This window comes from Melampsora larici-populina (assembly GCF_000204055.1).
Source record: "Melampsora larici-populina 98AG31 unplaced genomic scaffold MELLAscaffold_4, whole genome shotgun sequence".
In the NCBI taxonomy this organism is placed as follows: Eukaryota; Fungi; Basidiomycota; class Pucciniomycetes; order Pucciniales; family Melampsoraceae; genus Melampsora; species Melampsora laricis-populina.
In genome coordinates, this window is record NW_006768768.1 from 2,117,434 (window position 1) to 2,143,565 (window position 26,132).

Below are 26,132 nucleotides of genomic sequence, written 5' to 3' on the forward strand. Positions count from 1 at the left end.
GTGCAAGCTTTAGAGGGAAAACCTAATCTGAAATCTCTATACCAAGACAACCTCAAAACATACCACCCTTCTACCACAACCTTACCATATCATACAATTCTCACAACTTCAACAAATACCACATCCCTTCGCGAACCTATACACCAACTCACCCTCCAAACATACCACCCGTTCATCAAAACCTCACCACCTCATCATTTTGTCACTTGTCGCATTCTGTGCTACACACCTACTTCCTCACCACCCCAGTCCAAACCTACCATACCTCTTTCGAAGCTACCCTGCCCAGTGATCTCGCTCACCACTCAAATCGCCAATTATCACCAAGTGACATAAGTCTATACCCGCACCAAAACCACAAACCCACCACCTCAAATTTTCGCACCTGCAGACAAACAACATCACATCGATCGCCTCTTTTCACCGTTGCACTCAGAAGTTTTTGTTTTATTTCTCATAATGAGAGCCACCTCAACAATTTTCAACCACAACAATGTCTGGTATCCAACGAATACACAAGCACCATAATCATATAAACGACTATCGTATGCTCAGTGTTGTTTCTTTTATATGTCATCAAAACGAATTTCATTGCACATTCTATGGAATGTCCACGCCCACCAAAGCCATCCTCATCTAGAAACCAACCAGCGGATAGGCCCCCTTCGATACACACGGCTGTCGCAGAAAATGTCAAAGTTGATTCAACATACCTAAGCTAAGTGCGCAACATCCACACACACCTTCATACCACAACTCTACCACACTAGTCTGATATGAAAAACTACACCTTGTGCATCCTACCCATACCCCACCCACTCTCAAACCTTTTACATCTTCATTCAAGATACCCTTCCAACATACCCCAGAATCCAATGCCACCTCGTCCGCCCAAACGAAAGCCACCTCCCTCTGTCATCCACTCTGGACCTACCACTCGTGGGAGCCGACAAAATCAGAAGAAGACTTATCAAGATGACCCAGGTCCGTACGGCAATGTAATGAACCAGGCAATAACAACCAATGGCACAGTTCCGCTGACATTATTTGTGAGGCACAGATCAATCTGATACAGAAGATAAATCCGATACAGATCAATCTGACTCTGAAGAGGAATCAGACCACAGCTCAGGTAGGTATAATCCACATCCTTCTCTACTCGGATGCTGCAGCATCACTGAATATTGTGTTACAAATAATAGGATCCACAGCGCAGCCATCCACACGCCCAGCACCCAAGAAGAGGAGAAGGAGACGTACCAAGGCTAAGAATGATCACACCAAGCTACCAGACACTGACAACCTGGTAATTGCTGATCCTAGCATCGAAGCCGTAGATGAAGATGGCCTGCCACTCCCCAAAGAACCCACGCAAACACCAACACTCCTCAACTACAGGGAGCTCGCCGACGAATGGACTTCAGACGAGCTCGAACACTACCTTCAATGCACAAAATCTTTCGCACACAGCAGAATACCACCTGATATTCTCAATGAAGCTCGAGCTCTTGAGGATGAATTGATCACAAGGTTAAAGGTGTTAAGCATTGCCGGTGGTGTTTCATTCGATACAATGAAATATGGGATGTTGAGTCAATCTTTTATTGTGGTTAAATCCACTTATCCGGACTGACGATATGATTTACTATCCAGTCATCGTGTGATCCGCCTTGAAGAGCAAAAACCATACCACATCTTCCGCAAGTTCAGCTTGGCCGCTACTGTCGACAACATCAGTATGATTTACAGCAGCTTTCAAACCTTCCTTGTGGTTTCATCAACGCTGACAAGGTTTGACCCCGCTTTGACCTCCAGTGCCACAGACCGCGCCACGCCAACCTGGGGAAGATGAAGATCCCTCGGCGGAACCTCACCTCCTTGGCACCTACAATGACAATGTCACTGCGGTGTGGAAACAAATTAAGCATACACCCGACGAAAAGATCTTCACCAAAGACCTCTTCAGCCGCCTAGCACTCATAGTATCCAATGAGGCCATCGATCTCGGTCCTCACAAACACCTTTCTATTGAAGAACAGGAGTTTCTACCCGTTTTCCATCGGCTGGTTAATATCGAGAAGGTGAAAAAGGATCTCGCTCTGAGTCGCCATCCCAATCAAAGTGCGAGGTATCAACAAAAAGGCATTGCACAAATTGAGCACATCCATTCCACCGTACGGCTTATACTGTTTGGGTTGTGTTCGATGCCCTTTTTACTGATGCATAAATGTGACACTGTTATTTTCAGCTTGAAGCCGCCCATAAAAATTACGGAATGCACTACCATCTCATGGCTGCGTCGTGGAACCCCACCACCACAAATTCTTCAGCAGGGTGGACCAAAGCATTCAGCTCAGACCGGGTGTACCTCACTTCCTTCTCTGCTCCAAACCATCTTCTGGAACAATTTGACCGCTTTGCAACCCGACGTGGAGTTTTGGGCCAGAAGGAAAAGAACACAGGACTTAGTGCAAATGATAAGCTTCGTAAAAACTTCACATCAGCCTTGAATGGCCTTGTGTGTAAGTGCAACCATGCCCTGTCATCCAAGGAAGCATCGAATTAATTTGTTCCTCTTCCACTGTTGATTTCCCACTTTTCCATCAAGCCGATCACCTCCAATATGTTAAACCAAAGCTCATCAAGCCTAGAGTACACATTCATCCAAAACAGGGACAGTGTGATGTATTACTCAGGCGAATCAGTTTTCCTAACGACATCCGCCTTCAGGTGGATCAGACCCGTGACTCAAAGGTTACACCTGAAATGCTTTCAGTTGGACCTGCATCTATCATGAACGATAAAGATTTGATGCAGGCATGGTATGATGACATCTTGGCACGAAGATATACTGTCATTCGTGTCGACAAAGATCACAAAGTTGATGCCGGTGCGGCCTTATGAGCCCTATACTTTTTACCCTTTTTGTTGTTTACGTACCAATTATCTCCCAACCTTTTCATGATGAAATACTTTTGAATGTTCTCGACACACAACCTATCGAGAATTCATCAAATTGAGGTTTTGAAGACAAAAATTCCGCGCATTTCAATGGCTATTTTTGCGTGGTGTTTTGTCCGTTCAATTGCGCGGAAGACATACACGGTCTACTAGAAGACCGTCGGTTGAGCTCTTTCAGATTGAAAGCGGGCGCTGACCAGCTTGTTGTGTCATTGACACACATATCTATCACAAAAGGTAGCCTGGGATGCTACCGCCAAGGCATATGTCATCAACCCAAGGAGCCCGATTATTGATGATACACGTCGGGTATCATCGAAATATAGAGGACCCCTAGGGATTTCGAAGAAAAAAACTCACTCACGCCTGTCTCTCTTGTCTCATCACGTACGGTACCAAAGTAGCACAATTGAAGTCGAACCAACGCGGCACGCCACATCAAACGCTTCAATGGACGCTTCCATCGGGTCTGAATTGGGGTTTGACATTTCGATTGAATCATCCATTGGACCATTTCATTTCCAAAGGGTCAGAAAACATTTGTTAACGACTGGTCATGGACCCTTCCATCGGGTCTGACTTGGGCTTTGACGTTTTGACGTTTCGATTGACACATCCATTGAACTAATTCTTTTTCACAGGGTGCAAAAAAAAATTTCAGGGCCATTCAACTCGATTCAGGTCCTTCAGGTGCGATTTCGATTCGTAGAATCTCCACCTGTGGATTATTTTTATTCGCTTGCAACTGGGTGGCAACTAACCTCACCTCTTCCACATCAGTTTTAGAAACACCATCGACGACATCTACTTTTCTCGTTACACTCAATATCGATTTGTTTCTCTTCGCAATTACCCTCACTCCGAATATACTTCTTTTCCACTGGAACGATTCAATCAAGTTCATTCCCCATCTTTATTCCATTTCATTCCCCCACTCATCCTTGCGTGATACTTGGCATTCATCTGCTTGGCCATGGACTGGAGAAAAGAGAGTAATCAGAGATATCTGGGAGTGGTTTCCTAATGAGGGATAAAATACCCCCGAAGTCTTTGTTGCAAATCTATTCTCCACTCTATGGCCACAGATGATGTCGAGATATCATGGATCCATGATATTTTGGTCAAATCCAAGCTGACGTTCCTTCCTATTGTCTGCCTGCGTTCGGTCTAGGTCTGATTCAGTTAGGGAACCGGCACGACAAACCCCTTTGGCCATGAGTCACTCAGATCTCTCAAAGAAGAAAAAGAATCGCTCCAAGAGCAGTCGTCTTCACAGCAAACACCAGAGTAACGCTCGACCTCACATGCGTCCTAATCCTGGCCCATCCAATCATTTGCATCGCAGCAAAGCCCGCACCTCTCGATTCGACACCCTTCGGAAAGAACTAACAGAAAAATTAGGGCTACCTAGCGACTGCCGACTATACTTTTTGAAGAAATATGAAATGAATAACCTACCTGAAACTCCTCGGTTAAAAATCACCCACCGCAACTGTGTAATTCTTGACGCCGACTCTTGGAAGGTTTTGCAAGTGATCCGATTCACACCTTTCTCACAGATGACCGAAGAGCAACTGAAGGAAATGGATTTCACCATCAAAACAATTTACAACCATGCTTTGGCTTGATCTACCGTCAAAATCAATCACGCAATGAAAGGTATTAAAGAACCCGGTGAGATGTATGTCGCCGGCTTCAGGGGTGCCTCAGACAAAGGTCGCAAATTTGGTAAGTACTCTCTGCCTTTTCAACACTTTGACGAATTGGATGGTTCAAATGAATGAATATTTATCTTTTGATATGCAGGTGTGACCGCTCTCAGCGCGAAGACATCAAAGAGCATGGAAGCTATTGCCGAAGACGAAGCAAGGATGGATGACTTGGCACAAATCAACGACACCCTCGCTGAGTGGATGTCCTCATTATGCATGAGAGCGTTTCAATCTAACCAAGACCTAGCGCTTGATTTCTCAATCCCGTCTTTCGCCGATAAAAAGTGGTCGGAATCACCGAATGCCAATGTCATCGCTTCTAGTATTGCCGTAACTCGTGATGGGTTTAACAACAATCCTCATCCCGATTTTGACGCCACCCCATATGCATATGGTTTGTTTTCCAAAATTAATCGTGCCACCGGTGAACTTCATTGGGTTGAGTTATCTGAGTATCTCGGGGACATCGAAGGCTGTTTTTTCATATTGGATCAATATCATGTTGAGTTGTGTCTTGATGAATGTGACGGAGTAGTGGAGAGCTTATGGGCATCGGATGAACTTCATCATACCTCGGCTTCCACCACATACGACGATGGCTGGATTCCAATACGGCCAAAGCATTCGCCAATAACTCGATTTGGCTGCTCACTACAAATCAGCGTGTCTTTGGTTAAACGTATTGAATGCCTGCTGAAGATGAAGCAGGGAATTATACAAGCGATCGGTTATCAAGTGCTATGAGCAGGAAATCGTTAATAAATCGTCCAAGTTCAAAGTCCCTATTCTTGTACCTACAAATCCAAAACACTGGAAAAATTAGCATACTACCCCTCCTGTACTTTCATTTCTTCTAGTCCTTTAACTTCAAACATACTTCAAATGTTTTTTCTCCTCCACCTTCTGTCTTGTCTTTTTGTTTCCTTTATTAGTCGGGTTTAGATTGCCAACAATCCAACATTGTTACTTTTTGTCTTTGGTCCTATCCTCACTGAGATTTAATAGTATTAGGTACATCCTCGTACTGCGTTGATGTCATTTTATTAAAAACGTGAAAATTCGTAGCGGAATTTGTGTCATGAAATAGTTATTTCATATGGTATCAACCCTCATCATACCTGTGTTATTGTTCTTAGGTGTCGAAAGAACGCCTTTTTGAATATAAAAATTCTCAAGACCTGATACTCATTGAAATAGTACATGGTCTTGAGAATTATAGTAAAGATACAATTCCTGTGTTTAAAAAACATGCACACAAGTTTTGCAATTGCCACCAAAAAAGATGCAAGATGGTCTCTAGCAAATGAATACATATCAACCAAAGCATGAACCCATCCGCTATAAGTTTCATGCGTCCTCAGGCACACTCTCACAGGCAGTTGCCGTTAGTAATCCTTGTTTTAATCATGATTTATATAACTCCGACTTTTTCAGACAACATGTCTGCACTCCATAGCAAAGGCTATGAAAAGGTATGCGGAAGCCGGGTCAGCGGCTTCCGTGTTGCAGTTGTATTATCACGGATGGTCTCTTATGATATAAAATGAAATGCCTAAATGTTTGATCTGTGATAATTATGATGAGGTAGTTATCATTAATCAAATGAAATGTCTAATTGGAATCGCAGACTGCTGTTTGCAGTCGCCAGTAAATCTTTTCCGAATGAAAGATGATAAATGTATCAGCTTTGGTTCAATATATTTATTATCCTATCGTCACAGCTTTGTTTCTAAGGTTTGTTTGCATATATTTAGAAATGGTGTCCAGTAAGCTAATCGGCGGCAATACATATCTTTCTGCATACATTGGTTATGATGTTTACTTACTTCGATTCATTCCATGCATTATTGGTTTGCATATCAATACAATCGGTCTCCTATGCGGGAAGTAAGGTTTCGGTGGTGTCATGATCCTATGCGCGAGGTAAGCCATAAGGCGTTGAATATGAACCTTGCTATTTATTCCTTTGGAAATAACTGCATCTCAGTGAAGGATAATTATTGTTCCATTGATTGATCTATTAAAGATTGCTTCAATTGATTGATCAATTATAGTTTGTTTATCTTTACACACTTTGGGTCTTATGCGTAAGTGACTTGCTTCCCACTGGTTCATGGTGATGAATCTCAATCAAAAAGTCTGTTGCAATATTTTGACCAATTTCTTTGAAACTTCCCTCACGTACCCAAATATCATTGATCATTGATCAGTATAAGTATATATATATATACAATAGTTCCATAATTCGAAACATCTGGTGCGATTGTATACCTCTTTATTTGATGCTTCCTTCGCGTATCTGATTCATTTTTATCAGTTTCTATTTGCTCTAGAAATATGTCCGAAGGTGGCTATGATTCAGACCGATGGGCCAATGGGTCACAGAGTTACTGTCGAACTCCATCTCCTGGTCAACCCAATGTCCCTTCATTCAACCATCTCAAGCCGTTGCAGGATGTAGAAGGCATCCTGTCTGATGTTCAACGCCTTGACCTCGACAACAAAATCACGCCTCAAGAATATGACACGTGGTTAGTTAGTGTGTGCAAAGGCATCGACAGACTAACCAATAAGGCCGATTACTTGCTACAACCTCCACCGGTCCTGGCCTCCATTCAAGATGTCATAGACGACCAATGCGCCTATGCAGTCGTCAAGCAATCCGTGGATCCATGTATGCATCAGTGCCTCAACTCTGCTTCTGGCCAAGCCACGATGCCCTACGATGGGTGAAGTGGTGGATTGGGATGGAGTAGTAACAGATCTTTGTAAGTAATGCACACTATCTCTATTTGCATCAAACTCATATCTCTCATCTGCTGACCTACCCTGGAACCAATCTTATTAGCGTATTTGTTTGACAATGTAAGTCAATACCCAATGATTGAGAATCATTGTTTATTGCAACAATCCAGAACCACTACTAACGAATTACTAACTTGACTTGCCATCCTAGGACTAGGAACGTGGCATATCATTATTACAATTTGACTGTATTCCAACACTTTGAAAACTGCTTATTGCGTCCAGAATGTTCAAAATAAATGGGCATATATACCCATTATGAAGTATCACGGCCACATGTACGATGTGCTTTCACAATTGCACAGCTCACTCTTATGTAATGATAAACCAATGGTACCATTTCTCCAACATGGGGAATTTTTGTATGTTTCTTATCCAAACACTAACTATAAGTAGGTATTATTTCAAATATGTTTATCAAAGTTATATTTTCCATCCACTGGACCAAAGACTTACTATAAGTTGGTCTCCTTTAAATGATGTTTCTAAAATTAATTTTTTCATCTGCTGGACCAAAGACTTACTATATGTTGGTATCCTTTAATTGATGTTTATAAAAATTAATTCTTCCAGCCACCAAATTTCCAACAAGTAAAACAAATTCACGCCAATCAAAAGGTTCTATATTACAATCAATGTAGCAATCCAATCAGGTTTTAAGATCAAGTTTTCATAATAAAATTTGTACGATAACATGAGATGGAATTCAAAGGTAATAACTTTCAAACATGTTCATATTTAAATGCATCACATCCTATAACTTTCAAATATGTTCATATTTAAATGAATCACATCCTTTCACTAATAAGTCTTTATTAGCATCATAACTTGAGAAGATATGAAAGGTAATGTCTTTCAAACATTTAAATATTCACATTCAAACATGTTCATATTTAAAAGCATTAAATTCTTTCAACAATAAGACTTTATTAGCATCCTAACTGGAGAAGATATTCAAAGGAAATATCTTTAAAACATGTTCATATTTAAATATTTACTTTCAAACAGGTTCATATATACTTTCAAACACGTTCATATTTAAATGAATCACATCCTTTCAACAATAAGTCTTTATTAGTATCATTACATGAGAAGATATTCAAAGGCAATCACTACTTTCAAACATGTTCATATCTAAATGGTGAACATCCTTTCAACATAAATTCTCACCACTGATGTTTTTCAGTGGTGAACATTATCAGAATTGATGACATGACTATGTGACATGTCAAGGACATGTCACATAGAGACGTATGCTTTTGGAAATGTAACACTTAATCACTGTCGAGACAGATGATTGAACTTGACCTCATCCTCATATTCTATAACACTTATATCAAACTTGCACGCTAAGCATCATGCCACGATTTGAAGGTGTTCACCAACCATTCAAACCCAAAAACCCATACTGGAACAAACCCGCCAAAACCGAGCTACAGAAAAAGTATTTTAAAAAGATGAAGAAGGCGGTGAATGCCCAAAAGAAGGAACGGGGCTCTACCTCTCAAACCCACAATAATCCGTATCGCGAAGGTGGTGACCACGATTATGAGGACATTGGACTTTTGCACGATATGAATAATGAAGAAAGATGTCCCAATGCGTTTCCTGACTTCATTAATGATATTCACGAAGCTCTACTTGAAGTCGAAAGGCAGGAACGCCAACGTCAACTGGAAAAAGCTTTACACGACATGTTTGGTGCTTATCTGGAATGTGGAATGAAGACAAGCGAATGGGGCAATCCTGCCACTTGGGACTTTGATCACAAAGCTCAATGTCGATGTCCACCAAGTCAATGGCGGGAAAGGAATGTTGACCTTGTTGACCTCTTAAGTGAGTTTGATATAATGTAAATTTAATTTAATTTCATTTAACTGATCCATCCTCTCATTGAGGGCAGCCCGTCGAAAGGCTCAGATTCGGTTTTGTCCCTGTTACCAAAGCGATCAAACCCGACTGATTCTCATGGGATACATTGGGGGCTCGCCCAAATATCCACAGACCGCCTTTTCCATCAGGCTTCTTCGATTCTTCCATACCCTTTGGAAGTTCTGTACAGTCCGAATTGACCCATTTGTGCGAGCGCTCGATGGTTTCCTCAATGGGTTCAATCCATTCATTCTTACCAAAAATGACCAGGTCAGTCCGATGTTATTAGTTTAATCAAGCCTCAGGATCCGAAAGGATTCAAACGTTGACTAATGCTGTTCACTTCAGCCTTGGCGATGGCACACACCATTCACTTGGGCAGTCGACGCCTATCGACTCTTGCTGGCGATGACAGAATCCGCGATTGATGAACAACTTCGCCTCACCGCGCTGGACAAAGTTGCTGAAAACTGTCCTCGATGCTTTGGGCCACCAATTCCACTTGAATCGCCAGCCTCAGAACCGGATATAGTAGTATGCATGGATGGTAATTTTCAGCATCGACGTCACATAGCTGCAGGAACTAAAGCAGGGAAAGTAGCTACCAAGATGCCACCTCTGTTTCTACCGGACGAGACAGTGAAACAAATGGAGGCCCGGCTGAACGGCCTTCCTGAGGATGAGTTTGTGAGAAACTTTTCGAACTGTTCATTCATATCAACTTATAGCTTTCTCTTTACAAGCTGACGTATGCTCATTTGTATCCAGCAAGCTTGTGCAGCTCAACATACTGCAGCGAATGATACTCGCGGTAAAGGCCATTGGGGAGGTTGTGACGAGACGGGTCTAATGGCAATGGTGTGCCGTCACGACCACTCTCTCCGCTTTGCTAACATTGTGCAAAGTGGTGAAAAGTAAGTTTTTTGCCTGGCTTCCTTTTTCAATATAGAGTAATAACTGAACATGGGATCGATCAGGCTACACTATAGCTACAGTTTGATTCAATGGATACTGGACTTGACCCGAAACCATGGACTCACTCCTCGCCGAGTTGCCTTTTTGTACGACATTGGATGTACGATGCTTGCTGGAATAGAGAATGTAAGGTTTATTGTGGCCAAACATTCATAATCGTACTAAAAGCACGGTTCGACAGCGTGGAATGTTTGCAGATGAACGGGCCCACGGGCGACTCAAATTTGGCACAAGCGTATTCCACGCGTATGTGCATCGGTGGTCTTGCCAGCTGCGCTGGAATCCCCGGCTTAATCTGGGGTTTGGACTTTCTGATGGTGAAGGAAGCGAGAGGGTGTGGTCTGGCCTGGATTCCCTCATACCTCCACTCAGGTACGCCACCGCACAACACCGGGTGAACGCGATCCACATGCGTTCAGCTCATGTCAATTCACGGCTGCGTCATGAAGCGGGTACGCGAATGTTACTCAATATTTGTATCCATACACATCATCCCACTGACCATCCCCTGCTGTTCGATGTATCACAGTTTATCATCTAATAAGGAAGACAACTGAGGCTAAGAAGCGCCTTGAAGAGGCTTCAGAGACCCTTAGGACGCTGTCGACCCCGGGCGAGGGGTGCCCTGGACGCGATTCTGCCTATTTTGAGGCCAAGTGGATGGCTCAACGAACGCGACAGCTAGATGCAATGACTGAGAGACAGCAAGCAAAAAGAGACAAGATAGCTCTGTTACTCGGTCTGGAGGAAGGCCTTCATGTTACTCTGTAAGTGCAGCCTAGCAGCTTACTAACAGTTCGTGTCATAATAGACATAATCTGACCCATGAATTTGGGTGCTTGAAGCGCTCGACTCGCCTTCATGGAAGATACTGATAGAAGAGCAAGAACCCAAGCTGAACGAAATGAGCTGCTGGCCCTTCCTAGGACTGTGGCTGATATTGAAGATTGGATTGATGCTGTGGCGATTCAGCTTGGGGGTGCTGAGTTTCAAAACATTTTGGGTGCCCAAAGTATGTCTCCATCGGCCTTTATGAGATGAGATCACTGATGCTAACATGTCTGATTTATCTCCAGAGAATCAAAAAACCGCACTTGTAGCGCTGTCTGTTGCGCGGGGGTGCTTGTATGAAGCGAAAGTCGGAGTAATCGAATCAAGGCTACGGCGTCATCGCAGCTCAGGTGACCAACGATTGTACGTATTTATCCAGACCCGACCTGACGCATATGCCATCTCTGCCACCAGGAACGAGAGTACAGCAGCAGCACGCACGCCAGTGTAGAGATAAATTGAGAGATCTACGGACCAAATACAACACTTAAAAGCGACGTGTTCTCAAGTATCACACAGATTACCCAACAAGTGAACGTGTGGAACTGCCAGACTTTGAAACAATCGAAGCAATGGAGACGGATGATCCCTTCTGGGACCGCGGCGAAAACGTGGTACAAGAGGGTGACGAGGCGGAAAAAGGCCGCATTCGCCAAGGTATTCAAGCCTTCTTGGCCCATAGGTCAGCTAAAGAAGAGCTGCGTCGTCTCGCGCGGGAAGCTTGCCAAATGATGAGTTGGGCCATTGAGTATCATGGTCGAATTATGACACTCAAGAACAGTCTTGATCAAGGTAATCGTGTTGTTACTGTGACTTATGTATATGATTGCACGTCAGGTTGATTGTTTTAATTGCGACTTGTATCCAGAGTATACTCCTGCAGAGAAGACTCAGAAGATGGCCCTTTACAGGATTGTGGCTGGTCGGGCTTGTCAGTTGTGGAAGAATTGGCGAAATCTCAAAAATCAGCTAGAAGATACTCGTCGTGAATTGCCTGGCTGCGACCAAGTGGATAGAACGTTAGGACAGGGTTGGAGTAAGGTTTGTGATTGGGTAATTGCAGAAAGGGCTCAGTTGACGCCGGAGGTGATGGGGGAGGAGCCCGATTTTTATGAGGAGCGGGAGGACCGCATTTATGGTGATGAGATATGGCAAGACTAATGCTTCGTGCTTTTTCATGTAATTATTTTTGTTGACTCATATAACCAACCGATTATTTGCTATCAATTGCATATCCATTACGAGATTTGGTACAAGTGTATTGATTTATACAAAAATAAGGGTTTTCTGAGCTAGCTGAAGAGGCTGGCTATTCGAGCCACACCAGAAAGGTCACTCAACCAGACTACATTTGTTAACAACAGCTGTACATAGATGAATGAGGGGAACCTATGTACAATAGCGATGCAACAGGCTAATCAACTTCAACAGCAGTACCGTGGGAAGCATACAACAACAGATATTCAGCAACTAAGATGGGGTAGATACATTTGGTGAACATGTTGAAATGGGATTGATACTTAGTAACCCATGAAGCTGTCTCCGGCTTGGCAAGTTTATACCATTCTTGCCACGGCTTAGGTATAGGAACACACAGGGAGGATACTAAAGAAAGAGACAAGAAATGAAAACCTTTTCGATCATAACAGAGGTATATAGGAGGATTATTGTTCACTGGGCCTTCCAAAGGTAATGCCGAAAAGCTTTCATGGCCGTGACCGTAAACACAGAAAGGCCGCTGATAAGTTGTTGCAATGAGGTACAACATCTGGGCGGAATCGAGCCACAGTGAAGGTGTGTCCAATACTTGTTTCCTGTTAGTTTTGAGGACCGATATGTGTTCTGCTACTCCACCATCTCCTCGCTTACGTGCTTTGAAGTGAGAGTTGTAGAAGTGAGTTTTGGACTGTAACTCTGCAATCAGTTCATCCCGCACCAGAGACCATTTATCTTCAGATCGGCCCAGACTGATTGCAATCGCTCGGTAACCGCAACGGCCATCACCAATTGGGTTGGAGACTGATGACACATATCCATGAAGCCAAACGGGAACACGAGGGTCCTAAGCGAGAATTATATAAGAGATCTGGATGTATGTACGCTAAAATGAGACAGAAACAGCAGGTTGAAGCCTGACGTACACACTTTTTTCCCCGTGTGGGTACGTGCAGACCGGCGAGGACCTGGCACTGAAGACGTGTTGGTGTCAACCTCGTTGTGCCTACTAGATCTTCGAAGGCTTGAGCTTTGCTCCACTTGGCCAGAAGCCGATGCGAAAGCAGCAGCAGCCTTTCGTTTCTTCACCTAACATAGGGAGCACGATATGGAGTGTAAGCTGCATGCGATAAACACTATTTTAAACTAGATATGACACACTTTGTTGGATGCAGGCGGCGTGGGGCCTATCGGGGGGTTTTCTTCTGGTGGATTTTCATCGCGGTGGGTTATGCTTGTTCCTGTCGCAGACGGTAACAACGATTCCAGCTGAAAGCTCCCGTCATTATTGTCAATGTCGCACTCTGTAGGCAAAAATTCGGTTGCAGGTAGATCACTTTCCAGCGTGGTGGTGAGGGAAAGCACTGTGGGTAAGGCCTAGAATGTAAGTTCGATATGATTGACGTAAAATCACTACAATTTAGCCTCGGAGTACAATTGCGAGTGCTGAAGGGCGGGGGAACGATACTTACCATAGGCTGTTTGGTCGATGGAAGTGTAGTGGGAATAAGAGTAGGTGAAGGCTATCATATTAAAATTTTTAGTCACTGAGTTGTACACCTGAGCGCATATTAATGTGAGCTGGCTCACCAAAGAGTCAGTGTCATGGGTATCCTCAGAGTCATAATCAACCAATCGTTCCAGATCTAAAGAAGAATATGGGGCGGCTGGAATCTTTGATGCGTGTGTTTTGGGTTGAAGATGTGATGAATCGAGGCACTGAGGTAATATAAGGTAAGTCAGTTGAGAAGTTGAATAGCGGAGGCTGTGGGGCGGGGCTGACTGGTCCTGGTGAGATTACAACGTGTGTGTTACCAATGATGGGTTGATCTGAGACCTGATCTGCCTTGGAATCTAGACTGGGACTTGGATCGAGCGCAGGTGTCAAATTAAGGGATGTTGTATCGAGATCAGTTGTTGTATCGGGAGCAGTTGTTGTATCGAGAGCTGGTGTACTTGGTTTGAGAGCTGGGGTTTTCTTGATGATTTTATTGTGTTTCTTCTTCATGACCAGGGGAGCTTTGTCTGTGCGCTGAGCAACAGGCTTGATAGCAATTCGAGATGAGAGTGATTGTTCAGCATTGATTGTTGATGTTGTCTTGATCGCTGCCGATGACAAGGCAGAGTCTGTTGTTGATGCACAGGGGGTATTCAGCGGTAGGTTTGGGATGGTGGCGCTGTACTTCTGAAGTACTTCCTCGATTTCAGCAAGTGCTTGAGGCCGATGAACGTCTGAGATCTGAGATAATTTGTGCGAAATCTGGAGGACCGTATGTAAGCATTTGACTGGCCAATAGGAGCAAGTGAATAAACAAACCTGAGTTGATCGTTGTTTGATCTCAGTCATGCTCTCAGATAATGTTGCCTGATGTGTCTGGATGTGGATTGAAAGTGGTGCAATAAGCGTAAGATCATGAGGTTGGGAAGTTATAGATTGACTGACGGTTGCTCCAATTGGACCGTGGTTGTGTCCGGAGTGTTTGATATGAATGACCCAACTGCCAACTGGTGGTAGCGATTGAGTGGAATTCTCCATTACAATTGCCTGGAGATGACTGGGAACACGGGGAGCAATGATCTCGGACACAGTCAAGGAGAAAGGACAGTCGGTTTTGCGGGATGTGGAATGAATGGAAGGTTTCCGTCCTGATCGATGGCAGGTGTAGCGTACACTGGTGTCGTCTGAAGATCGAATTGTGATCTTGTATCCGTTTGCAACGGCGTGAGCTTGGAGCTTGTCATGAATATCGGATTGTGAGGAACCAATGAGGTTGAGTGGTGGCGGTTGAAGGCTGGGAACGGTGCTTGACAAAGTAGTTGGCATGATGCGGTATTGATGGTGGTCCTTGAAATTGATTGTTTGACTTATTCAACAATGGAGGAGTTGTAGTGAGGTGGGAGGAAGGTGTGTTATTGAGCTATTGGTCGGGTTATGTGAAAAGTGTAAAGATAATAAAGGGTGGTGGAGTTATGTTTTGGTTTGTGTATGTAGTAGTGTTATGTATACAGGGTGTTAGGATGTCGTGGTCATTTTTTTCAAGTGGGTGATGTTGAAGGGAGGTATAGTTCTGATTGGGGGGTGCGTGCATATAATTAAGATGGGTAGGTAATTACACAGGGGTAGGTTTGTCAATTGTGAGGTCAGAATATATAAGACCAGGTGGATTATTGTGTTGAGAGGGTGAGTATATGGAAGGGTGGTGTAGTGGTAATGAGGGGTGGTGTGTGTTGTGTAAGCGTGCGAGGCTGATGAGGGCCTCCCTAAGGGAAAAGTGGGACTTAGCCAAATTTGGAGGTCACCAGGATCCTTCTTAAGATGATGCATCATCTTGGCAGGGGGGATCGAACCCCATTGGGTCATACAGACGTCTGTATGGCCCAATTGTATAGGGTACAAACATAACTGTACAGGTGTGAAATATTGTGTTTGAGTGGAGTTCAGGTCAAAGCTGATAGTATCTGGGCCAATCAAAAGGGTAAGGTAAGGGACCATGAAGGATGAGCTTGGTTCACGGTTTTGAAAAAATCTACAATTGGCTGATGAAGATTGATAGGAGACATACCCAGGCAAGTGTGTAGGTTAGGAAACAATTTAGTAGGATGATTGGATAGGGAGCAAACCATGAGAAAATCTCTGTAGCCCTTTTATATTTTTTGAAGACTGTCTGTGTTGCTGTCCATCCGACTTTTCATCAATATTGTGTCATTGAGCCCTATGTTGTGGTCTCTCATTGTGTAAATCCATTGGTGTTTGGAGTCTCCCTGGGATTTACATAAGAAGTTTCATTGTCTGTGGACTGCACAGTGGAATGACATCACTGCTGCTACAACAATCAAACACTTATGTACATGTATTGGTCAACTTGTTTGCAATCAAGATTATCAGGTCTTGGGTGTGATGAGAGACTAGTCTCCGCTTGTTTCACTTTTTGGTGTGCATGGATTCATTTTTTTATTGCGGAGAAGCTCATTTTTGCGTAACAAGTATGCGCCTTGATGCTTGACCACCCACTTTTCGCTTTCTGCTTGGATTGTGTGAATTGATTGGTGTCTGGAGGCTCCTTTGCTTCACATAACAAGTTTCATGGTCCATGGAATGCACAGAGGAATGCAATGCAAAACAACTTCATTATTTATTGTGGCACCAGTGATCAGATTTCTGGTAACAGTAATCATTTTTTTGTCTATTGATGTAAATTGATTGGTGTTTGGAGTCTTCCTTGGCTTTACATAAAAAGTTTCATGGTCTGTGGAATGCACAGAGGAATGAAATCATTGTCACTACAACAATCAAACACTTATGTACATGTATTGATCAACTTGTTTGCAATCAAGATTATCAGGTCTTGGGTGTGGTGAGAGACTAGTCTCCGCTTGTTTCACTTTTTGGTGTGCATGGATTCATTTTTTTATTGTGGAGAAGCTCATTTTTGTGTAACAAGTATGCACTTTGATGCTTGACCACCTGCTTCTTTCTTTCTCGGATTGTGTGAACTGATTGGTGTTTGGAGGCTCCTTTGCTTCACATAACAAGTGTCATGGTCCATGGAATGCAGATGAATGAAATGTAAAATGACTGCATTATTATTGTGGCACCAGTGATCAGATTTCTGGTAACAGTAATCATCTTGTTGTCCATTGATGTAAATTGATTGGTGTTTGGAGTCTTCCTTGGCTTTACATAGAAAGTTTCATAGTCTATGGAATGCACAGAGGAATGAAATCACTTTCACTACAACAACCAAACACTTATGTACATGCATTGTTCAACTTATTTGCAATCAAGATTATCAGGTCTTGGGTGTGATGAGAGACTAGTCTCCGCTTGTTTCACTTTTTGGTGTGCATGGATTCATTTTTTTATTGTGCAGAATCTCACACTTGCCTAACAAGTGTGCGCTTTGATGCTTGACCACCTGCTTTTTGCTTTCTGCTTGGCCTGTGTGAATTGATTGGTGTTTTGAGGCTCCTTTGCTTCACGTAACAAGTGTCATGCTCCATGGAATGTACAGAGGAATGAAATGTTAAATGACTGCATTATTATTGTGGCATCAGTGATCAGATTTCTGGTAACAGTAATCATTTTTTTGTCCATTGATTGGGAGGCAGGAGACATATTTTCTGTTTTGCTGAATTTTCAAGGGCCAATTCACTATATCCCCACCCTATGCACAAATGGTCATGCTTGTCTTGGCTACATATAACCGCTCTATCAAGATCCATGTAGTCCACATGAGGGGTAGAAGGCAAGCAAGAAGGAGAGCAAAAAGGTTCCAGTATTGCCTCCTCAATCTGACATATTTTTGGCAAAGGAATGTTGAGATAATCTTATATCTTACCTTCAATCATTGTGAATGTGATTCCTTTTGAAATTCTGTTGATCAATTTTGCACATGTTTGTTTGATAGATACAAAGATTACAAAGGTGTAAATGTATGTGATGAATGTGAGAGAAATGAAACAGTATCTACATGGTTGAACAAGGTTTGGCTACAGGAAAGGGTGGTAGGAATTGCCCACTTGGTTTTGTTGAGACTCATCAAAAACATAAAGCAATGGCATTTGCATAATTGGGTGTATGATGTGGTTTGATTCAGCTTTAATGACTGCCATTCACATTTTCATCAAAAACAAAAAGCATATAAGTAAAGAAGTTGATCCAACATGGTATCACACGTCATTTCATATTTACTCAACAGCTCATGGATTGTGAAATGGTAACATCATCTAGTGGGTGTCAAAAAACATTGTATGCATTTGAATGGTGGGGATATGGTAAATTGACCCTTGAAAATTCAGCAAAAAAGAAAATATGTCCCCTGCCTCTCAATTAATAGACAACAAGATGGATTGTGATCCAAAAGTTCAAAAGCAGAGTGGGAATTACCAGGCCACAACCAATCAACCATTAGATCTTGAATGAAATGGTTGTATTGCCCTTCAGTTGTGGTCAAGTTGATAGTTTGTCTTCTTTCCTAGCATACCCAATCTCCTTGGCTTGATTTAAATATGGGGGTTTGTTTCCTTTGTTTACGGTTCAATAAAAGGTGTTCTGATGTACCACCAGCATTCAAATGAAAGCTTGTGTCATGCTTTATTTGTGGTCAAATCAAAGGCCTGTTTAGTTTATGCACCAGCGTACCATGACCAAGTCTCTTTCTATCCAAGATTCACCTTCACTTACTTCTGATGATATAAGAAATGCATATAAAAAAGCATCACTCTTACCTCATCCAGATCAAAAATCAAATCTCACAGAGTCAAACAAATTTCAAGCAACAGTTGAGCAAAACCCACCCTCAAAATTTCTTTTCTAATCAAGGTTTTATCTTTAATCTGTGTTGTTTTTGTGGTTTTGCATAGTTTGAAATTCAGAGTGCCTGATTCTTGTTATTTTGCATCAGATTCAAAATGGCAAAAAGAACACAATATTTTGAGGAATGAGTATTTAAAAACCAATTTATTTCAAAACAAAACTCAAAAAGAACAAACCAATCCAAATCCTTCATTTTTCAATTGAATCTTTCATACTTCTAGTACAAATCCACCAACTCAATCAAAAGAAGAGACCCTTTGACATGATCCAAACCAAACGTTTTCATCAATCTGTAAGTAACTTTCCCTAACCTCCTCAATCTTCACCAAAAGATCTGATGTCTTGATTTGATTCAGTTGAAGCTATATTAAAACCAGAAGTCAAAAAATTCACACCATTATGGAAATATTTAGGAGCAGCTTTGGGTGCTACATTAGGATTTATAGTAGGATCTATACCAGGTTCAGTTATTGGATTGTTTGCAGGAGGTCAATTAGGTTTGATTTGAGATGCTAAAGGGAAATCAGGTTTGGCTGTCTTTTTATAACTTGATTTGATTCAAAAAGCTACAATCCTTGAAGGTTTAGCTATCAAAGTCTTGGTCATGCTTTATCTTAAAGTCTCTTGTTTCCATGACTTGTCTACATTCTCAAAATGCAATGTAGGCACCCAAAAATTACACCTATGTCCTTTTTGGGAATGTAGGCGCTATCTTTGAGCGCCTAAATTGAATTTCCTATGTAGGCGCTCAAACATAGTGCCTACATTTCAAATCAGACATGGAGGCTCTTGACGAATCAATTGGATGCAAAGTTATGAAAGGTATGCAACAAATAGACAATTTTGGGGAGAACAATTGTGGAGCGATATGTGATGACATGTTTAAAGTCATCAGGGGGGAAACATGACTGATAAATTTGCAAGAAGTGCAATTGTGAACAGTCAAGTGTATCACAATGTACTCATATCCCTCAAGCAACAGCCAATTTGGTGAAGCTGTGTCAGATAAGAGGAAGCAGCTCCAGATTTTGTCTCCAGGGTTCTAAAATTCCATGGTTCCCTTGGTACATGATCAAGACCCAACTGGAGAGCCATTGGATTTGGAGTGAAAAGAAGGAGATCTAATTTATATTGGTATGCAGGAAGAGCAAGCAATGGAGCGAGGTATGTGAGGAAGTTGAAAAGAACTTTTAAATCAGGGGAGGCCACTTTGTTGATGAAAAGTGTTTCTTGCTGAAGATATGTTCAACACAAGCCTATCATCATATTTGCAAGTTCAACACTTTTACAAGACCCCAGAGCAAGATGCACAATCTCAGGTGTATCTTTCCGCTTTGTTTATGGAGCCCTTGAGCAATTGATCTGCTTCAGATGTAAACCCATATTCAGTTACCGTATACAGTCAACTCCCTCTAATTACATACAGCTTGGCAGGTGGTTTTTCTTGCACTTATAGACCTCATTTTGGCTGGAAAACCCCTTTTTGGCAGCAAAAAATCCTATGCACATGTAGAATTATTCACTTACAGGAATATCAGCTTAGAGGGAGTTGGTTTGCTTTGTTTTTATATCCCTTCTTGAACTAGCTAGCATGATCTGATGTTCAAATCTCTTGTGTGTTATACTGCAGCTCAGTTACATTCATGATACTTTTCTCCAGTTCATTGAGCCTGAGATCTGTCTCTCATGATAAGAGAGGGTGCTTCAGAATTTTTTGCTTGTAACATAATGCAAAATAAACAAAATTGACAATTGTCAACAGGGCCTAATGTAGACAAAAAGATGAAGCAAGAAATCATAGAGCAAATCTCATTTAATAGGTATCTCCTCTGATAGGGATGCAGTGAATAAACCAAATTCATTCATCTTATTTCCAGTTAACGCATGCAATCACATCAGAACATGTGCCGCTTCTTTCCACCAATCCCCAAGACTGATAGATGAGACCAAGAGCATCTCAAACAGGCGATTCGATCAAAATTGGTGAAAAGGTCAAAAAAGAAAGATGACCTTGACTGACGACGAGGCTACTTGGATTTGTTTACCTGTAACATTTCGTGCATGCTATTGAGGGTGATAAAAACGGCTCAGAGACTAGATAATTGATACAAGATTGGGTGGATAGTGAAAGAGTAAGATGACTTACTCGGGCCAGGTATCGTCCCGCGTTGATAATCGCATCGGTATCCGACCGGGGGACCTCCTGATGGCCTGGGCACAGTGCAAGCTGTGAAGAGGAAAGAATAAAACCACAAATCAATGACCAAGTTTTGAACTTATCGGGCGCATCTGGATGACAAAACGAAAGGATTGCGCGGAAAACTAACTGTAATCACTGGTGTCCCAGGCGTATTCTGGACATGGTACGGTCCTCTCATATGTACCGGCATGACAAGCCAACATAGGACGTTCTAAGGCAAAATAAAGTATCAGTTTGAGAAAGAATTAGGTGTACCAAACATTGAAATGTCGATGATGAAAGCGGAAAGTCGATGCCTACTTTCGGTGCATTGGTCACATTCATAAGCCCTAGAATCATCACCCATGCAGTCTTTTTTGGAAGGCAAAGAAAGAGTTAGAAACACATTTTGTTTGCAAGAAAACCGTTTGATCATTCGACTCACGATTTTTTCCTCGTGGTCCCAATCTATATTGGAGGGTACATTTAACTTCACCCATATATTCGCCGACACCTCCCGAACACAAGCCAAAATCTAATCGTGTGACACAGATGCCAATGAAGATGATGAAAAGTTTATGACAAGATAGGAAGGATAACATGGCAATATATGACAATAAAGGCAAGAGTGAATGGGCAGATGAGGCGATACTTGGATACGAATTGTAAAATGGAGAAGAGTTTTGCAGTTAAACGAGAAATAAGCTGAAATAAGCTGCTTCAAATGGATTGGATGGATTGATCTTGGTTGAGAAAAGAAATGATTTTGAATGTACACGGAGAAAGTCAAACAACTTACCTCAAGAGTCAAGAGTCAACATGATGACTTTTTATAGCTTTTGATACAGTCGATCTCAGAAATGTTGGAAAAAGCCAACATTTCGAGGTGAGGTCGGGGTCCGTGCGCGGAGCGGTGACACAGAGATGATGTGACATGAGGTGACTTTTTCCTTCGAAAAAGTCATGGCACATGTCGCTTTGATTTTCACTAACCTCCACTCGACAGCTTCCATCGAAAGGTCATCATGGGCACCCCATTTTTCTCGATTCCCCCCAATCGGTCCCCTCCATCGAATCCTACCCCCGTTCCTCAGCTCCAGATCACCATCCCTAACCGTCAAAACATGGGTTTTCAGCACTATTCCGAAGACATCAAGTCGTTAGCCATCCAAATGGTCATGGATGGTCATAGTCATTCGCATATCAACCGAACGCTTCGAACCAAGATTTCCTACAACTCCTTTGCCCGATGGAAGGCCTTGTATATCCGAACAAACCGAGTCGTAGCAGATCCAGCTACTTACAAACAAAGAGGCCAACCTCATGTCCTATCCGATGATCATCTGATGGTCTTGAAAGACATCATTACACATTCACCTGCCTTGTACCTCGATGAGATTCAACAACGTCTCAATCAAATCACCGGCCTAGATGTTTCCAGAGCAACTGTTTCACGTGAGCTCAAGCGCCGACTCGGATTATTTCTGCTTGTAACTTGTGGTGTTCATCAAAAACAGTCGCTGGAAGAACGTGTCAGGTTTGTAAAACGTATTGCAAATATTCCGGCGGAATACCTAGTTTTCATTGGTAAGTCTTCCAATATCTTTCATTATATTTGATTTTCTGGACACGTACACTTACATGATCACTGATGTAACTGATTATCTTTATGTTACACTCGATCAGACGAATCGGGTGTTGTCGGTCGAGATGCCACGAGAAAGAAGAGCTGGGCTCCTACTGGGACTCGTACAGTCCGGGAAACCCGCTACCAAGAAAACGACCATTGGACCATTCTTCCGGCCGTTTGCGAGGCCGGAATGATCGCGGGGACAGTGGTTAAAGGACCAGTGGAGCGTGTGCATGTGGAGCTGTTCTTAGCTCGGAAACTGGTCAGATTGGTTCTTCTCTGAAGCCCTGGTGAATGAAAAATTGATGATGCTCTCCCTCTCGAGAGCAGCAGCTCCCAGTGATGAATTCTTACCCCGGCCCTAATTTGGTTCTGATCTTGGACAACGCCAAAATTCATCATGGAGGAAAAATCGAGGCCTTATGCAAAGAGAAAGGAATCTTATTAATATATCTGCCTGCGTACTCACCTGACCTTAACCCTATCAAAAAAGCATTCAACTGCATGAAGAAGCGTCTGCAACGAGAGCAACGCTGGCGGTTCGAGAACGACAAGTGCAGTTATATCCTAGGGGTGGCCGGCAGAGTGATCACCAGGAGGCTTATGCAGCCGCTCATTGTTTCGAGCGGCTATGTGACCCAGTTTTATTGGTACCGTTATAATCTACAGTTTCCTGAATAGAAAGGCCCAGGTAAGCCTTGTTTGATTTTTGACTTGTTTTCACCCAAAGGTCGACTGGGAGTTTTGATTTTGGTTGTCCTTTTTTTCACCGTTTGTGAATATTAGAATATTTCGATTATATGAGTGCCAAAATAAAAAAAAGTTGGTTAAATTGGATTGATTTTTTGAATCACATAACCTATGTTAGATAGAAATTAAACAACCAAATATATACAAATTTGTTTTTGTTTTCAAATAAAATATAATCGCTTTCCTCAGTGAAAGCGAAAAGATAGTTTTGTTTGTGAACTATCTTTTTCATCATTATTCAAAAAATTTAATGGTTAAGAATTATCCTATTTGTTGGTTATCTTAATTGTGTATTTCATTTTCCAAACAAAAAAAAAGTATTTTCCTATTCCCAAAATCTTAGTTCCCAAAGTGAACTAATGTGTTCGCTTTTGGATGAACTTTCAAATTATCCTAAAGTGAACAACAAAAAAAATTAATCATTGTGTTTCCATAATCTTTTGTCTTCGAAGGTTTGACCCAAGTTTGTTTTGCGAAAAGAAAAAAAAGGTGTATGTTTTCTTGTTTGAAGCAATAAAAGACTTATTGCTTCGGTTTCGCGTTTTGAAGCTTGGATCTCGGATAACCAATGTAACATACTCCGAATTGCCTTTTGAAAATATCATCTTGATATTTTCAAAAGGTATCAAGTCGATATTTTATTATGTGAGATATTTGGAAGTTTTTGGTCGCTTTATCTTGTGGGACAAGATGATTCGATCATGTGGTAGCACACTTCAAACTTTGCAATTTCATTTCAAATACACTTCTTTGAAGATAATATCATCAATCGACAAATACCTACGTGTTTTGGGTAATATAAAGAGGGAGACAACTCCTATGGAAATAACAACGGAAATAAACCCCTTTTGTAGGTGTATCATTCGCAGGAAAATAATGAAGATAAATAAAAATCCGGAGGGTTTATCGCAAGAAAAAAAAAGTAACCTCTCCAGGGCACAGACCACCTTGTTTGAGTTATCTAAGATAAAGAGAAAATCCCATAACCAACCGTCGAATTTTTCGAGTTTGAAGACATGTCACATTTTTGTAGAAACAAGATCAATTGATAACAATCAGCCGGGTCGAGACGTTAGATGATCATGCTAGAATCAAACGGTTCTTTGGGGTTGTTCACTTCTGCACTGAGGATGTATTGATAAAAGCGACGGGCGCAGTTCATTAACCTCATAGCGCTTCCTCGGTTGATGCCCATGTCGATTAGGTCTTTTAGACCGGTCTCTTCGGGATAAAGGAAAGCGTCGAAACGGTCGATATCGTGATCTAATAAAATGGCAGCGACCTCGTCGTGCTTCTCAACTCGAACCCCGGCGAAGGCCATGTACTCCTCCATCGTGGCGTAGGTACGGATTCGGTCTAAATCGTATGGATCTACAGCTATGTCATAACCTTGAGCTTCTGAAATGGTGCCAGGGACAATTTTTGCAGGTTGCTCCGTTATGCCATTTCCAGGGCTCAGGGGGGTCTGCATAGCGACGGGCTTCTTTAAATCGGTCCATTCAAACCCTTCGGCTTCTGGGGGCACTTCCAGCGTGACTTTCGAAGGGTTTTTAACCTGGCCAAAGGTATCAAACGGTTAGTTTTCAATCATTAAAAAGAATGAATCAATATAAATGAGTCAATCAATAGCAACTTACCATATGCTCCGCCCAAATTCTCAACAATTGGAAATTCATCGGCATTACTTTTGTGATGTCGTTGTGCTTGTACACTCGCCATCCCTCGGAGTTGTTATTATTTGCAGTGCTATATTTTAACATTAAGGCGGCCAAAGCGGTATCCACTGGGTCAACTGGGGTGGTATGAGCGAGATCGGAATTCGAAGTCTCCACATTGTCATTGATATTTCTAGCCTGTAATTGATGTTGACCGATAGAAAGCATCTGTAGAAGACAAATCCCATCACATTAACAAATCATGTGATATTTAATGCTGAACAGAGATCAAAACGTACCTTTTCAGCCTCCAACTTCTTTTTGTTGGGATCTTCCATTAATGTGTCAATACCACTAGTCCGCTTTGGTTGACTCGCAACAGCCTTAAAGAAGGCCTTGACATCCTCATTGGATGTCAACTCCATCTCCGCTCCTTTATTGTAAATATCGTGACTATGAATGTACGCTATATAGTGAACAGAGTTGGTAGAGTCCGCCGCTTTGAAAATGAAACTGTTTCCTTCCGAACTTTTACCCATTTGATCCGAAAAAGCAAAAAGATCTTGCTTCAAGTCCGAGAAGGAGTAATTGTTGATATTGATAGCAAATTTGCGCGCTTTGAAGGTGTGACTGAAAATCTTCGGTGCTCGATTCTTAGCTACCGCCGGGCCTCGAGCAGGATCCACACCTTGGCGTGAATGAACTACATACTTGAACCACATTTCGTGCATAAGCTCTTCAGGTTCATCTAAAGAATGAATAAAACAAAACATTCAACAATCAAAATCCAAAGATCAAAATTTGAAAGAAACCAAGATGAGTTACCTAAAGTCATGTTAGCAGCTTCCTGCTCGCCAGCAGCCGGATTCTCATGATGAGCGTCATTCCACAAATCAGATGGTGATGGTGGTAAAGAACTCTCCCGACTAGGTATGTGATGGTCCCCAGTTGGAGGAATGACACCGTTAGTCGAAGTTTGAGAAACTTGGGATTGATTCAATCGAACGCTTTGACTGGAGTGTTGTGCATCCAAACTCGAATATCCGAAGGGAAACATAGGATCACGTCTGCCAGGTTGAATGGTTGTAGTTGGAGATTCTAAAACCACAAAAGAGTCTTTGGCAGGAGTTAATTCCCTGGTTTGATGATTGAAATCGGACGGTGTTTGGACCACTCGATGGGCATCGAAGCTGGACAATTGAGAGGAATTGGGGGCAAGAATCTGATTCAT

At 42.2% G+C, this 26,132-nt stretch overlaps 4 protein-coding genes across 4 annotated transcripts; 2 read left to right on the forward strand and 2 right to left on the reverse strand.

Moving 5' to 3' along the window:
* Positions 1 to 8,836: 8,836 nt before the first annotated feature.
* Positions 8,837 to 10,041, forward strand: MELLADRAFT_92438 (uncharacterized protein; the record flags this gene model as incomplete). The annotated part of the gene is made up of 4 exons (XM_007405551.1): positions 8,837 to 9,314; positions 9,382 to 9,620; positions 9,699 to 9,970; positions 10,029 to 10,041. 4 exons carry the CDS (start codon positions 8,837 to 8,839, stop codon positions 10,039 to 10,041), a joined length of 1,002 nt encoding a protein of 333 aa, XP_007405613.1.
* Positions 10,042 to 10,512: 471 nt separating this feature from the next.
* Positions 10,513 to 11,607, forward strand: MELLADRAFT_92439 (uncharacterized protein; the record flags this gene model as incomplete). The annotated part of the gene is made up of 4 exons (XM_007405552.1): positions 10,513 to 10,777; positions 10,855 to 11,092; positions 11,171 to 11,337; positions 11,402 to 11,607. 4 exons carry the CDS (start codon positions 10,513 to 10,515, stop codon positions 11,605 to 11,607), a joined length of 876 nt encoding a protein of 291 aa, XP_007405614.1.
* Positions 11,608 to 20,728: 9,121 nt separating this feature from the next.
* MELLADRAFT_123973 (uncharacterized protein) lies at positions 20,729 to 21,468 on the reverse strand (the record flags this gene model as incomplete). Its single annotated transcript, XM_007405656.1, has 5 exons — positions 20,729 to 20,751; positions 20,834 to 20,914; positions 21,015 to 21,098; positions 21,188 to 21,238; positions 21,312 to 21,468. 5 exons carry the CDS (start codon positions 21,466 to 21,468, stop codon positions 20,729 to 20,731), a joined length of 396 nt encoding a protein of 131 aa, XP_007405718.1.
* A 2,850-nt stretch (positions 21,469 to 24,318) lies between these two features.
* On the reverse strand, positions 24,319 to 26,132 carry MELLADRAFT_60018 (uncharacterized protein; the record flags this gene model as incomplete). The annotated part of the gene is made up of 4 exons (XM_007405655.1): positions 24,319 to 24,801; positions 24,884 to 25,129; positions 25,201 to 25,649; positions 25,727 to 26,132. The coding sequence occupies 4 exons, from the start codon at positions 26,130 to 26,132 to the stop codon at positions 24,319 to 24,321; spliced, it is 1,584 nt and encodes a 527-aa protein (XP_007405717.1).